This window comes from Thalia democratica, chromosome 7 (genome assembly GCF_965202585.1).
Source record: "Thalia democratica chromosome 7, ktThaDemo2.hap1.1, whole genome shotgun sequence".
NCBI classification, from domain to species: Eukaryota; Metazoa; Chordata; class Thaliacea; order Salpida; family Salpidae; genus Thalia; species Thalia democratica.
Window position 1 is genome coordinate 15286829 of NC_139171.1, and position 15912 is coordinate 15302740.

Here is a 15912-nt window from a genome sequence, read left to right on the forward strand (position 1 = left end):
ACTGAGGTATAACTAAATGTTTGTCAATTAGTCAAGGAACATAAATTTACAAAGTCTAAAGATATAGAGAGGTGTGTTAGCATTCAAAAACATATTTTAATTTAAAAACATACATTAAACCTAATTTATTCAATATTAAAAATTAAAGTTTTTATCTTTTGAATTTTATAGAATTCTGAAATGCGTAACTAAACGAGAGTGCGTAACGTCACCAGTGCGTAAAGATCCGAGAGGTTACTGTAATATAAATGTTAAGTATCAAATAAGTCACATATAAGTAAAGAAAGAGATAAATCTACTTATTATTAAAATTAGTAAAAATTTTCTATAAGTATTATTATTTTATATAATTTTTAATCTATTTATATAATCTTAATATATGTATAGTTTTGTTCTTTGTTTTCATATTTAAAAATAAAGTAAGCAAATTTTTAAAAGTGAGAAAGTCTCCAGTCTGCTTTTAACTAGAATCAATATCAAAAAACAGCCATTATAGTAAGTATATTTGGTACCTCTTGTATCTTAACGATATCTAGTATCTTTACGCATTTTTCTGTGGACACAATGTGCGTAAATAAGCGAGGGTTACTGTAGCATTATTAGCAAAGAAATACCAAACAAACTCATACAGTTCAGTATTAGAAGTAAAATGTAGATTAGCATATACAACTAAATTTAGATGTTTGAATATAGTATCATTTGTAGCACAATAATAACAAACTAACTCATACAGTTCAGTATTAGTAGTAAGATGTAGATTAGTATCAATATTTAGATGTTTGAATATAGTATCATTTGCAGCATGTTGATTTGAACCCACATAAAGCATTCCTTGTATTATTTCACATGGGTAAGTTTGAAACTTGTCTAACTCCTGTGTATGAAAATATATATTAATTTAAAATATTTTTATCCAGCTTATATTTATTAAACAACTTGTTAATACTTAATAATCTCAAAAAAAATCACACAACCAAAGCAGGGTAATTATCAAAGAGAAATGCACAAAAACCAGATTTATAAGTTTGATAAAAATTACGCAAAATATTAAACATCAAGTACATTACAATCAATCATGGTTGCCACTGTTCAAGCTGGGAAAAATTTCTTGACTTTTCCTGACTTTTTCCTGACTTTTTACCAAAACTATCCTGACTTTTCTCAATCAAAATCTTAAATTAAACTTATTCTAAAATACATAATCTAACACTTGAAACTATATAAAGCTTTCAATCTAATTTTAATACAGGTTAAAAATAACAGATTTCTGCTGAATTCTATCATCAAACTTCCAGTACATCACTTAAACCATCTGTGTATGATTGATGTTTGTAATAAACAGCTATCAGCAAAATACTTGTATTATTACCTTATAAACACAGCTTGTCTGAAAAAAGACACATTTTTTTAGCATTTCCTAGCATAAATGTATCTAGATAAACAAACAACATATAAGGAACTTTTACAATTAAAACCTTGAATTAATAACGAACTTTCACAACTAAAATCTTAAAACAATAAAAATTTTTACAGTTGAAACCTTAAAACAATAAAAGAACTTAATCAAATACTGTTTTTTTAATTTATGTACTAAAATTTATTTTCTCCGTTTTTTTTTATTAGCACTTCAACCTCTTCATCTAATAAAGATATGGTTTCCTTCATCTGAACTGCATTCTGCTTCATTTTCTTGGCAGTTAAAATCATTTGCCTCATTTTATTTAAATCGCTCTCATCTGCTGCCCCTACACTTGTTGAAAAGAATCTTATCTATAAATCAAGCAACTTAATCAAGCCACAAACTAAATCTAAAATATTTACTTTAAAAACTTAAGTTACTCTACAAAAAATACAAATAATAAGTAAACTTAATCTTGGCATATACCTCTCTTATAACTTATTTTATAAATTTAAACACCTTTGAAAAAATTATAAAGAGGTTAAGTGTACACATTAACTTGTTACATAAAATACTAAACTAACTGCTTAGTTATAAAGAACTCAATTATTTACTTAAACAAAAAACACTTTGATTCTAAAATTATGCTAGATAAACTTTTGTGTATATATCACAGTTATATTGTCCTTACTACAGATCATCAATACTAAAAAGCTTACAAAATCTGCTTGTTCAAGTAGGGTAGTTATTCAATTTGTTAATAGAAAAGTTTTGCAGTTTTATAAAGGATATTTTACTAATTTATACTAGATTGGAAATAATTATTAAATTGGAAATAAAATTAAATATTTTTGTAAACTTCTAGGAAAATTTTGGAAATTTTTTCTGACTTTAAAGGACTTTTAATCAATTTTTACCATTTGAAGGCTTTGGAAAACAAGCAATTTTGTAAATTTAAACTGACGAAATCTGACTTTTTTTTTAATTTTATCAAATTTCCTGACTTTTCCTGACTTTTTTTCAAAAGCCCCCCATTTTTTGCTGACTTTTGTCATTTTTTTAAATTTTTCCTGACTTTTCCTAATTTCCTGACTTTTCCTGACCGAGTGGCAACCCTGATCAATATAACTTATTATAATTTTCTACCGGATGCAAATGCAGGATCTGACCACTAGGAATAAGATTTAACTAAATTTTGATTTATAGATTTAAAACTGATTCAGCAAGATTCAATTTGTTAAAGGTCTTAATCGGTTCTATTATTATAATAGATCCAGATGAGGCCAAACTTTTTTGAAAGTTGAGCTTGACTAGATCTGACATTTGGATCAAGTAAAACAACATATAGTTTTAAAACTTAAAAAGATAATATACTGTATTTGAATGCAAGCGAAAAATGTAATATGTGTTATTTTTATTAGTCTAAAACATCTTTTAGAATAGAAAAATATTTATTCTTATTTTTAACAAATTCACTTTATGTGCACTGCTAAAATGATATAAAATTCAAACAACAAACTCTTGGCATGTAGATAATTTTTTGCGTTCTGAGAAAAGGGTAGAGCGCAGAGAAATGCTCGTATCCTCCTCTTAATATTTTAACTGGATTTTTACTGCCCTCTTCCGCAAATAAATTTGCTAACACATACGCTGGATCTGTTGACATTTGTAAATTTATTTTAGAGTAGTTTTAAATTGTGCTTTATTCTAATTATATACACTTCAATAAAAAACAAAATTTTAAACTTTTCATCAGAAACGATGATTCTTTCTTAACAATTGAAAGTAAAATATTATAATAATGTTTTTAAAAAGCTAAAAAACAAAAGTATATGAGTCATTGAAATATGTATTTCATTTTTAAGACACATTCTGGACCTTTATTAAATTTTCATTACCACATCATAATAATAGACATATTTAAAACCATTAACTTCACAATAGCAAAATAAAAACACTACCAAAAATAAAATAATACAATTATTTTTTCTCAAGTTGAGTTGATATTTGATACTTATTAATTTATTATTTTTGAGAATAAACAATTACTCAGTTTCACCGCAGAGCGGATTTTCAAATTGTAAATCTGTAGTAAAATAATAAAGTTAAAAATGACAAATATTTATAAATTGGTTTGAGTTAAGTTTATATACAAAAAAAATTAAAAAATAAATTAAGAATTATATTGATGCAAAACAACCTTTAATTTTAAAAATATCAAAATATAGTCTACAAACAATACAATTAAACCATAGTATACTGTGGATAGATTACTGTGTCCTGTTTATTTGTTCTAAACTCTCTAGTGATATTTGATACTACCATAACTTACATAATAACGGTTGTTAAATAACTATAAACTAATAATTTATAATTGAGTTAATTCACAAATACCATTCTCTTTGTGTTTTTAAAGTCCATTGTAATTTGTTTAAAGTCAATCATGTAAGTAATCGAAGTATAGTTTTCAAAAAGAAAATAGGATTAAGGTAATCAGGAGATCGGTTTCAAACTGAGTTAACTTTCAATTTTCTTTTTTGAAAGAAAGAAAAATATAAAAACAATCACAAACTACAAGTATAAGCATAAATAACCTTTTTGAATTCAACAAAAAGTTTAAAAAAATTCACTGACAATTTCTAACGAAAACAAATTATAAACAAGCCAGTTGCAAACTGGTAAAGCATCCATGTAAACCGAGAACATAAAAACCATCTTATATACAGGTTTCATAATATGTCTTTGTGGGGCTGAAATCAGTTTTTTTTTATTCTTAATACGGACATCAGAGGGTTAAACACTTTTAAGCAAAAATTGATCTTATTTTATATAGTTTTACCTTAGCTTCAAGATGCTTTTCACAGATCCTAAAAATTCATAATAATTTTTGAGATATAGGCGGTCAAAGTCAAAGGCAACAATAGGATCCTATAGGAGGCGCAAACTAAAAGAGCAAATAACTAGAAATCACTAAAAATATATCTTCTCCTACGTTTTTTGAGATAACTACCTAAAAATTTTCAGGAAGTATTCCTTGATATATTTAGAAAATTATGTCGTAAAGATTTTTAATAAAATTTAAAAATTAAAATTTTATAATGAAAAAAAAAAATTTTTTTTTGTTTATTGTTTATATAAAATAACAAACAGATCTAAATCATATCTACCGAAAATTATAACATGACCAGAAGAAATGTGCTGAACTCCCTACCCCTAGTTTAACAAACAAACATACCAGTTTCACATTGTGTTGATTTGCAGTTACCATCATAGACAACCACGTGGGTCTTGCATTCCAGTTGTGAATCGTAAGGGATGAAGAAATGACCGAGATCTGTTCTTCTTGATCTCCTGGCAAGAACAATATGTCCTTCATCGTACTCAACATCTGTGCGCGCGTCTGTGGATACAAGAAGTTGAAAGATATGTATATAAATGTTAATAATTACATAGTAATAAATACATGTAAGCAAATCCCCAAAATTGTATTGACCTTAACATATTACATATATACTGTTTATAAGTATCAAGAAATATTTATACACCATTTACAAGTAAAAATAAATGAATTAAGTTTACTCATTTTATTATTATTTTTATTTCACAAACGTTTTCAAAACTATCAAAATTTCATATTTAGGTGATAAACAAACTTGAAAAATATTTCAAAAGTAGACAGTTTAAAAATAAATATAGTGATATTTGAATATATAATTTAAACAAATAAACTGTTGTAATAATTTAATCCATGTACATACATCATAATCCATTTATAATTACTCCCAACTTTGATGAATGAATTTAGGTTACTCATTTCATTCTCATTTTTATTTCACAAACGTTTCCAAACTAACAAAGTTTATTTTTTAAATGATCAACAAATTTGAAAAATATTTAGTAAGTAGACTGCATTGAAAATAATTAAAAGTATTATAACATATGAATACATAATTTTAACAAATATAAATTTTTATTTATTAAAACCCTATAAGGTTGCCATATGTTCTTGGCAAAATTTCTCCAGGTTTTTTAAATTTCTCTAAACTTTTTAAATTACACATTTTAGGGTCTATTTTTAATTTAAAATTCCAGTTTTTTCAGGTTTTGTCTTTTGAAATTCCTGGTTTTTTTTTGATGATTTTTGTTAAAATTCCAGTTTTTTTATAAATAATTCAAACTCAAGATTTTTCCATGTTCTTTAAGCCTAAATTGTCAAATTTTAAGTTTTTTTCCAGGATTCCAGGTTTTTTAGAAACCCTGCTATATTCATACATCAAACAACATATGCATATAAGATTTAAACAAATAAACATTCGTATTAGTTAAAACCCTATGTATATTTATTATAATTTATAGTGTGTCTGTTAAGTGTTGGAATAATTATTTATTTACTATACATACATTGGAGTTAATTTGCAAAAATAACAGTGAGGTTGTAAAATTTTTGCAAGACAAGTTTATTTTTTAATTATACTACTATAATCTGTTAGTAAGATAAAACTTTTATAACTCAATTTTTCATCGTTAGTTTGTAGCAAGTAGTTGACAAGTTAGTCTGCAAATCTGATGATTTACACTTGATAACTTTTGATTATATAAATATATTGTTCTTAGGTGTTCTTAAGCATTAAGAACCATTCATATACCATTTACACTTAGTACATATGAATTTTGGTTACTTATTCACTTTTTGTTTTTATTTCACTGTGGATATATAAAAGAAGTTGAAAAATCATTATAAAGATGTTTATAATTAAATAGTAGGAAATATGTATACGTAAATACTAAGTTGCAATGAACTTGACATATGGAATAAAATTTTGTATAGAATTACTAATAATAAAAAGTCTTAAAACCCTTTAAATTGAAAATGATTGGAAAAGTGATTTATTGTAATAAATCTATGTAAGCAATCACTTTAAAATCTGTTGAGAATTTATTTGATTTATGGATTAAACTCATATTAGATAAAATAAAATGACTGTATGAGGTAATTTCAGGTTCAAACATAAAGTAAATAGAAAATATAAATCTAATTATGACAAATTTACTATATTTGTTTAGGTGTCTAAAATTATAAGCTAAGTGTAAAATTAATTTTTATGATAGTTCACTTATAATAAAGAGTTGTAAAAAAAATGTATCCAAGTGACAGAAGTGCAACAAAAATGATAAGAAAGTTTTATGGAAATAAATTTAGACCATTAGATGATTCAATACTGGCTCGGTGTGAGATAATTGTAGAGTAATTTTGCATTCAGGGTTTATGAATAAACAAGTAAAATGGTATTTATAGTTCAGTAAGTTTATGGATTGAGAATTTGTTTCTCAAAAAGTGAAAAAACTTTTAACAAATGTAACTTAATTTATATCCACTTGTTAATGGCCTCTGTTCGTTAATAACTCAAAAAGCATTTTAAAACATAAGTGTTTATTTATACTTAATATAGTTTACTGTGGAACTGTTTTAATAGTTTTAAAAATATATATGGATAGAATATAAATTATTTACTTTGGCATATGATTATTTAAATGGATAGTGTAAAAAACAATCATATACAAGTATGTACGGTCTAGCTAATATAGTAAGTAAACAAGAACATACCAATTAACAACAAATAATTAGGGTCACTGATATTTGGGTATACATTTTCCTGGTTGATTATATTAAACAAAGTTGTCGGTTCTATCATTACACTGGTTGACATTCTTTTGTTGTTTTATTAACTTTACTTATGAAAAATATCTAGAAAACAATAAGATATACCTTTAAATGAATGTAGTAAAAAGAATGGTATAGTGTAAATATATTTCAAAAGAAAAAGACAATACTTTATACTACATTTTTTTTTGTAACATATTGAGTCTTAGTAAAAGTTTAATTAAAAAAAAACTGTAAAACAAATTAAGCTTATTTACAAATGAACTATTTCATGCTTAGTTGCTGCATGCTACAAAATTTATTAAGTGTTTAAAGATAACCATAAATAAACTTTTTAACATTTAGTTAATTTCTAATAATAATAAGTCATAACGCAAAAGTTAAACTTATGTAGCTAATAAGTTATGAGTTATAGTCTTCATTACAGTTAAGTATATATTGGGTTAAACCACTCTTTATTCAGGTTAGTCTTAATTTAAATATCTTTAGTGAGGCTAGCAATTGTTTCTTTTTTTACTGTTTTATGAAATTCAAATAAGGCTTTGAAATCATAGTACACAAAGTGAGAGACTAATAAGTTTGTTATTAAAGGACTTAGCTAAAAGTAGTAATAATTGACACTCTTTATTAAATCTTTGATTCCTTTTTTAATATTTTTCAACAAATCATTCTTAAACTTTTTCAAGCTGTTCTTAACTTAATAACAAACAATCCTTTTTTTTGTAATTTTTGTTCAATTAAAAACGTTATTTTTTTTTCTAATGGTAAATGGTCTTTCTTTTTTTTTTTTGTTTTTCACAATAAGATTTTTCTTATAAATAAAGAACTTTACCAGAAAGTTTTAGGTTAATCACCTAAAAATTAATAGAAGAAATATATATTTAGTCAGTTTAAACTGTGTAAATTCTAAATGAAAAAGTTGATTTAAAATTTTCTTAAACTGATTGTTCACATAAATTAATTAAATGTGTATATTTAAAAAAAATAGTATGTATATAATTTGAGATTTAAAATGAGTAATAATACAAATTTATACAAAAAAAATTCAACTCCTCCTTATAGCTATGTTAAAAAAAAACAAAAATAACTTCGACTTAATACTAAAATTAAACATTATCTTTGTAATTTGGAAAGGAATACACTTAAATATGATAAATATGATAGTCATAAATTTTCAAAAGTTTTTAAATGTTACAGCTTTTTAACAAATGCAATAGCTTGAAACTACATTAGTGAGATCTTAATCTACATAATAAAAGTTATGTGGAGTAAAAAAATTAACAAAAATAGTTAGAATTTCCCTATGGCCTTTATGCTTTCACAAACTCTAAAAATTACTTAAACAAAATCTAACTGTACACATTATTTCTGGGATCTGCAAATTAGCATTTTTGATTGAAAAACTTCAAAACAGTTATTTTACTAGTGTAGCTCTTTTAAAAAAGACAAAATGTTATTTAATTACTTTGATAACATGAACTTTTTATATACAATAATTAATGTTAAACAGCTTAATTAAAATCTAATAAGTTTTTATAAACCTTTAAAAAAAGATGTCAATTTTATTCACTGCAAATTGTCATCATAAGAATTTGAGTTTTCAGAAGTTAAATTGTCACATAACAGCTACAGACGTTTTTTAAAAACTTAGAATTTGTACCAAACTAATCCCAACATTTCGATTTAAAAAATTATAAACATAAAAAGAAGAAAAGCATTTATTGTTTCAAAAGGCAGAGTAACTTTTGGTAACTGATATTTTGCAAGTAAACAAACATACACTAATTTGAAAGAAGTTCATGATCTATTATCTATAAAAAACCTAGTCTAGGATTTATTCAGGAAGTAAAAAAACTTTAAAGAATTATTACTAAAAAATTTTGGTTATTTTCAAGTAAAAGTTTTTTTTTAATTGATCAAATGTTTAATAACTTAAAAACTTTTAAAGCTTATTATCCAAAATATTCAAGAACTTTACGGATACTAAAATATTTCAATTTAAAAGCTACAAACATTTTAGCAGTATTTTAAAAGGGAAAGATTTAGTCTGACACTTATAAACCTGTTGAATACTTTTTTCAATCAAACCTTTATTTAGATAAACTTTTCTTTATCTGACAAAAAAAATTTACATACCATCTTCAAAGAGAAATATGATAAAGATTTTATTTTTATCCTACAAGAAGACAAGAGCTTATATACTCATTTTTATTAACTTCCTAAATTTATATCTAAAATATGTCTTTTTTTTATAATTAGTACTTATAAATCTATTCTTGCAAAATAGCATTGTATGCTGTTATAGCAGCTAAACAGAAAAAATGTACTAATATGTTTTGCTGCAGAATACCATGGCAGAAGTTTATCGAACACTGTAGAAGTCAAAACTAAAAAAATTGTTCAACGGACATGGAGTGTATTAAAAAAAAGACTATTTTAGGTTAAAATTAGGTTATTGAGCTATGTTAGACATAAAAAATAAATAAGTTATGTTGTCTTTCTTTTTTTACTGCAATCACTTAAAAGAAATTGTTTAAATAATATAAATTTAAGCATGATTATTAAATTGTAAAACAATAATAAAGTCTTCAGAGCGATAGCTTGGACTTTCGTATGCTGTGAGACAAGCTCAAGTTTACAAAAGGGTTGACCACACCAATTCGATCATCAGAACACAAGCTTTAACAATATTTAAGAATTAGAAAGTTATAAGTACTATATACAGTCTTGTTGTAAGTTTTTATAAAAAATACCATAATGAATGCCTCACATTTTAATTTTCGAACCGCATTTGACGCGATAGCCGATTTATTACCTATGAGCTAAATGTATTTTATGTAAATAATACTGAACATTCTGTATAATCAAAAAGTCAACTACGACCACTGTTGTAAACATTACAATTTTATTCAATTTATTTAATGAAAGGAAAAACAAAATACATGTTGAAATGTAAATTTGATACTAATACGGTATTAGTATTAAATTTACATTTCAACATATATTTTGTTTTTCCTTTCATTAAATAAATAGAATAAAATTGCCGTGCTAACTTAGGTTCATTTTGTCGTTATTTTAATTTATTTTGTCTTAACAAATATAAAAAATGTGTAAAAGATAAAAAAGTGCATTATCAATGTGTACTTACTTTTAAAAAACTTTATAAAAAACTTTAAATTGGTGAATAACTATTACACTTAAATCTAACAACAAAAGTATTACTTTGATAATAATGATATCTTAAATCCACTAAATAGCACTACTAAAATATTTTATTTCGGAACTAACATATAATTTTTCATATTATTATTTTTAAGTTTGTCGACTGTTTTTAGCACACCGTATACTAGATATATTTATTTTGAGGCTTAAATATTAAACAGTTTATTAAAATTAAAATTTTAATTCTTAATTTATTCTACAAAAGTAGGTACAGTAACCTCTCGCATCTTTACGCACTCGTGACGTTACGCACTCTCGTTTAGCTACGCATTTTAGAATTCTAAAAAATACAGATTTTTTTTTTAATTGCACAAATTAAGTTTGTTGTATTTTTTTAATTTGAAATTTGTTTTTAAATGCTTACTCACCCTTCTGTATTTTTAGACTTTGTAAACTTATGTTTCTTGATTAATTGTTAAAAATTTAGTTATACCTTAGTATATAAGAAATTTTGTTAACAACAACAGGTTTAATGAAATTCTGAAAAAAATAATGACTGTGTTAAATAATAAAAGTATAATGAAATAATCAGAGTTAAAAACACAAATAAATAATACATCACTCTTGCTCTATATGTGAATAAACATCTAAAAAAGAAATCTACTGATACTTCCTCGCAAAAAGTAGCAGTGATATGTAATAAATATAGAACCTAAACAATATAGAGCTTACAAATCTATTGCAGCACCAAATGCATATTTTTGTAAAAGTCGATAGAAACATATCAAAATAAAGACACCACACCATTTCTTAGTTGTAATTAAATGCTTAGTTATAAATTGTGTTTGCTAAGTAAAAAAGAATATAAAAGTTAATTATCAAATAAGTCATATACAAATAGAGATAAAATATACAAAGATTTTCTATAAGTATTATTATTTTAAAATAAAATAAAATTCTTTTTTTAATATATGTATAATTTTATTTTTTGTTTTTTAATTTATATATATATAAAGTAAACAAGCTATTAAAAGTCAGAAAGTCCTTAGTCTGCTTTCAATTAAAAGCAATATCAAAAAACAGCCATTGTAGTAAGTATTTTAGGTACCTATCGTATCTTTACGGTTTCTCATATCTTTACACACTTTTTCTGTGGACACAATGTGCGTAAATAAGCGAGAGGTTACTGTACCAAAGTTTTAGAAATACGAGTAAAAAACTTAAACAATTCTAAAACATATAAATACATAAAAAAATAAACATTTTTATTTTCCAATAACAAATAGCGTCAAAGATTTAAGTTAGGTAATCAATATTCAAATTTTTTAAACATGGAAATGTAAAAAAAATTGTAAAAGTTTCAAAATTTTCATGGTTAGTTATTAAACTAAATAAAACATGATATGAATTCCACAAAAGTCAAATCAAATATATATGGGATTCGCTAAATCAATTTGTATAAACAAAACGAGACCGAAACATTACAAAAAATAGTCATTTCTACGACATAGAAAATTGATTTTTAAATTATTTTGTATACCAATAGTGGTACTTGCTAAATGAATTTTAATTCTAATAGTTATGAGTACTGAATTTTATTAACTTAATTTTTAAACTTTTTTCTCTAACATAAATTTAATATTTACATTGATAACTTTCTGTTGTTATGATTAATTTGAACATAAAAAGAGCTTTATTTTAAGTAACCAGGCAATTTTACCTATAAAAACTCCCATGAAGCCCAAGTTTCTCTACAGTCGTTTTTACAGCCGCCTTAACTGAAAAAAAAATCGAGAACACTTTTTAGTTTACTTTACCTTAAAAAAAAATAGTTAATAAATTAAAATTAGTTTATTATTTTTATTTTATGCACAAGTTGGTTTCGAGCTAAATATAACTTTTTTGGGTGAAAGTTTTTGCTCGGAAGTTAGAATTTAGTGCAAGAGTTTTATTTTGCCGACTATTGATTTAATGATTTAATCTTAGATTACTATTAGACTGTAAATTGTTAAAAAGATAGCTAGACATTGAAAATAGCGAGACGATGTTTACGTTTATTCAGATAAAAATTTTAATTATAAAAATGTTCAAATAAGTAAACTCAATGCATGTACTTTTATTATTTGTATTGTTTGTTACTTCAGTAGACTACAGAACTTAAGTATACGTATTTAAGTTTATTAAAAGATTAAAACTAATTTTTGTCTCAGTTTAAATTAAAAGTTTATTAGCTTTTACAAGTTTATAATACTTACTTAACTTGCTTCAACTTCACATAATTAACTTACAATCCTTTTAATTTTTTTTTTAATTGTTGTTAGTTTTATAAAACACCTAAAAACTCAAAGTACACTTATGTATAACCTTTTATTTAAATAATTAATCTATTTTGATTAAAAAGTTTAAAAGTTCTGTTTTTTTTTAATTTTGGTGGTTTAAAAGTGTTTTACTATTTACAATAAACTTTATACAGTTGCTTACAAATATCAATTATAACTATAAAACAGTTAGAAGAATTAATTATACTTTGGAGCTTATTCATAGTTTGAATTAGAGATCAAAACTAATTCATTATATGATTTTAAAAGATTTTAAGTAATTTTTGACTTAACCTAAATTTCTCAAACGGTAAAAAAAGTCATTCTGTGTTTATTCAAACTTAAACTTAGAATTATAACCGACATATGACTTTTTTTCATCAAACTAAACATGCTATTGTAAACACTTTAATCTCACTTACAATCTATTATTTTTAGATATTCTCGTTAATTTTCAAATTGTAAGATCTGATTTAAACGTTTTTGTTTTTAAAAGATTTGGTTTCATCTATAGCGAAATTTAAATGTTGCTCAATACTAGGTTTTTGTTATTTATATGCTATGTTCTTTAATCTAAGTGTATATCATATTTGTATAAGCATACTTTTGTCTGGTTTTGTATATTAAAATTTTATAAAAAATTATTTTTTATTTTTACTTTATTAAAAAAATGTCTTCAAGTTGACTTACTAAACCTATAATTTTTTTTTTTCAATTATTCTTTTAATACTTAGCGCTATATATATGACAATTTTTTGAAGTTGTTACTAATATAAAATATCATTTTAAACAAGTTATACTTCCCAACATTTTAATACAAAACACTTATACAAAAAAAAATTTAAAAACATAATTACAGTATTTTGAGGTTAAACGTAATAAATAGAAAACTTTTAATCTAAACAAACTAAAAAATATAACAAAATTTGTTTAATCCATAGAAATGTGCTAAACAAGTATTTTGTAAATTTTAAAGGTAATCTAACAAAACTAGTACCAAAAATTAGAAGACAGGGAAAACTGTATATATTAATTTCTTGAAAGTTTCTTTTTTACTTTTGAAAATGATTAGACATTCATCCATATTATACAAAATCAAAACATTAACTAGTCAAGCTTGTCTATTTTGTTAAATTTATACAATATTTGATACAATTGAACTTTTTTTTAAACTTGCACATTTCAGACAAAAAACTACTGAGAAATTTTTGAAAGTAGAACGTCAACTTTTTTTCGTTTAATCTTATTAGAGAGAGGTCTTTGAAAAAGTTAAAAATTAATGTACAATTTGAATAAACTATACAATAAATATTAAACTATTTAAGTTAATTTAGGCTAGACTTTACTGACTTTTTTTTCGCTTATTGTAATCATAAATATTTAAACACTTTATTTTTGTTAGTAATACTTTTTTTTTAAATACTAAATGTTAGTTAATTCTTACTATAAATTATATTATGTTATATATTAATACTGAAATTGTTTTATTTTGTTAAATTAATGTTTAAAATGTTAATTCGTCACAAAAATTAGATTAAAATAATCAAAGTTTCACGATCTAACATTCAGACTTACTTTATAAGAATTAATGATTAAAACAGTCTAAACGTGATTTTAGAATTTGTATATAAAACCTAGAACAAACATAACAAAACATTTTCATTTAAATCTTAATTCATCATTGCTTTTCATTTAGCTCAAAGAAATCTTAAAGTGTATACTAATTAAATCTGTCTAAAAGATTATTTATGTTAACTAACGTAGTCTATCAATTTAAAACAGGTCGCTTAATAGCAGTAATGATTACGACAAATAAAAAAAATTCAAAGAACTTGTTGATAAACAAACAAACTAAAAATAAAAATTCAGAACGGATTCCCCAAGTAAGTAAACCTCAAAGAGAATCAAAAGACCTTGTAAATCAAAACAGTCAGGCAAATAATGAAACTTGTTCAGAAAAATGTTTAACAAGAAATAGTTCTTATGTTGCTTATAACCCAAAATACCGCAGTATAGGTCTAATGGATCCAAAAAAATTGCAAAATGGTAGCACTGATAGTTTTCTCGAGAAATACAGTATAAATTCCATACTGTTTGAAAGTAAATTTTGTGTAGTTTTTAGCGGTAAAAATAAAAAGTCTAGGGTCAAAGTTGCAATTAAAAGATTCAAGTGTAGAGATATTGGAAGTTATCTTACAGAAAGCGGAATGCCTAATGAGTTTTTTGTGCAAAACATGGCACAAAACATTATTGTCGACAATGGTAAAGGAAGAGTTTTGAAAGTATTAGATTGGTTCGTTTATGACAGTTGCATTGTCATAGTTTCGGAATTCGATAAAGATTTTAAATCTTTGTTCGAATGCACCACAAAACATCCTGATAAGCATTTCACTGAGGAAAAGTGTAAAAATATTTTCAAGCTAATTTGTAAACTAATTTTTAAACTAAACAAAAACGGCATATATCATCATGACATTAAGCCAGAAAATTTACTTTATAACTCGAAAACAGGGGAAATAAAATTATTAGATTTCGGTCACTCTGTTTTTAATAATACAGAAGAAAATCCAAAAATAAAGTTTTTATATGGGACTTTTGGTCTTAGAACACCCCAGCAAATTAATGTAAACGAGGATTGTTACTCAAAAGATGTAGACTTGTGGTGTATAGCTCAGACGTTATACTTCTGTTTGCAAGGCGATTTCGCTTTTGAAGATGATGAAGCGGTTTCGAACAAAGAAATTGAGTTTAAAGTTCAAGTGAGTGAAGAGTGTGAGGACCTAATAAGAAGAATGCTTTCAAAAGAAGTGGAAGATAGATTGACAGAAGAAGAAATATTAGAGCACCCTTGGTTAAGTAAAGATGAAACCTGTAGTGAAAAAGGTCATTTAAAAAGATGGAAAGCCCTAAAGAAGAGGTTCTGTTTATGAATATTTAAATAATCTATAACTAATTCTGTTTTCTTTATTAATTTAGGTTTAACCATTAGTAATCAAGTAAAAAAAAAGTCAGCCCAAATTTAATTAGTGTTTAACTAAGACTCGTTTGAAAAAAAAAAATTAGTCTTTTAAAGTTATTACCTAAAAATAAATAAGTGCTTAACCGCTGTTTACATTTAGTTAAATCTTTATCAATATCACCAGATAACAACAATAAATAGCTTCAATAAAAGGGTATAGTACAGTGCTTATTCACTTATCCGGACACGTTGGGCAAGATTTTTCTGCAAACATGACCGGATAACTAAATATCCGGATAACTACAAAAAACCAATTTTTTCATATAAATGTAACTGCTACACATAATGCAATGCATAATAAAAGTGCTTTGGTAAAAACAAATACATAGTACCTAATTGTGAGTAATATATA

At 24.5% G+C, this 15912-nt stretch overlaps 2 protein-coding genes across 2 annotated transcripts; one reads left to right on the forward strand and one right to left on the reverse strand.

Moving 5' to 3' along the window:
* Positions 1 to 522: 522 nt before the first annotated feature.
* On the reverse strand, positions 523 to 7107 carry LOC145841128 (serine/threonine/tyrosine-interacting-like protein 1). The gene is made up of 5 exons (XM_082948498.1): positions 7005 to 7107; positions 4635 to 4799; positions 2919 to 3055; positions 726 to 874; positions 523 to 553 (listed from the first exon to the last, which is right to left on the reverse strand). The coding sequence occupies exons 1-5, from the start codon at positions 7105 to 7107 to the stop codon at positions 523 to 525; spliced, it is 585 nt and encodes a 194-aa protein (XP_082804624.1).
* Positions 7108 to 14775: 7668 nt separating this feature from the next.
* On the forward strand, positions 14776 to 15471 carry LOC145841129 (uncharacterized). Its single transcript, XM_082948499.1, has 2 exons — positions 14776 to 14944; positions 15053 to 15471. Exons 1-2 carry the CDS (start codon positions 14776 to 14778, stop codon positions 15469 to 15471), a joined length of 588 nt encoding a protein of 195 aa, XP_082804625.1.
* Positions 15472 to 15912: the final 441 nt, after the last annotated feature.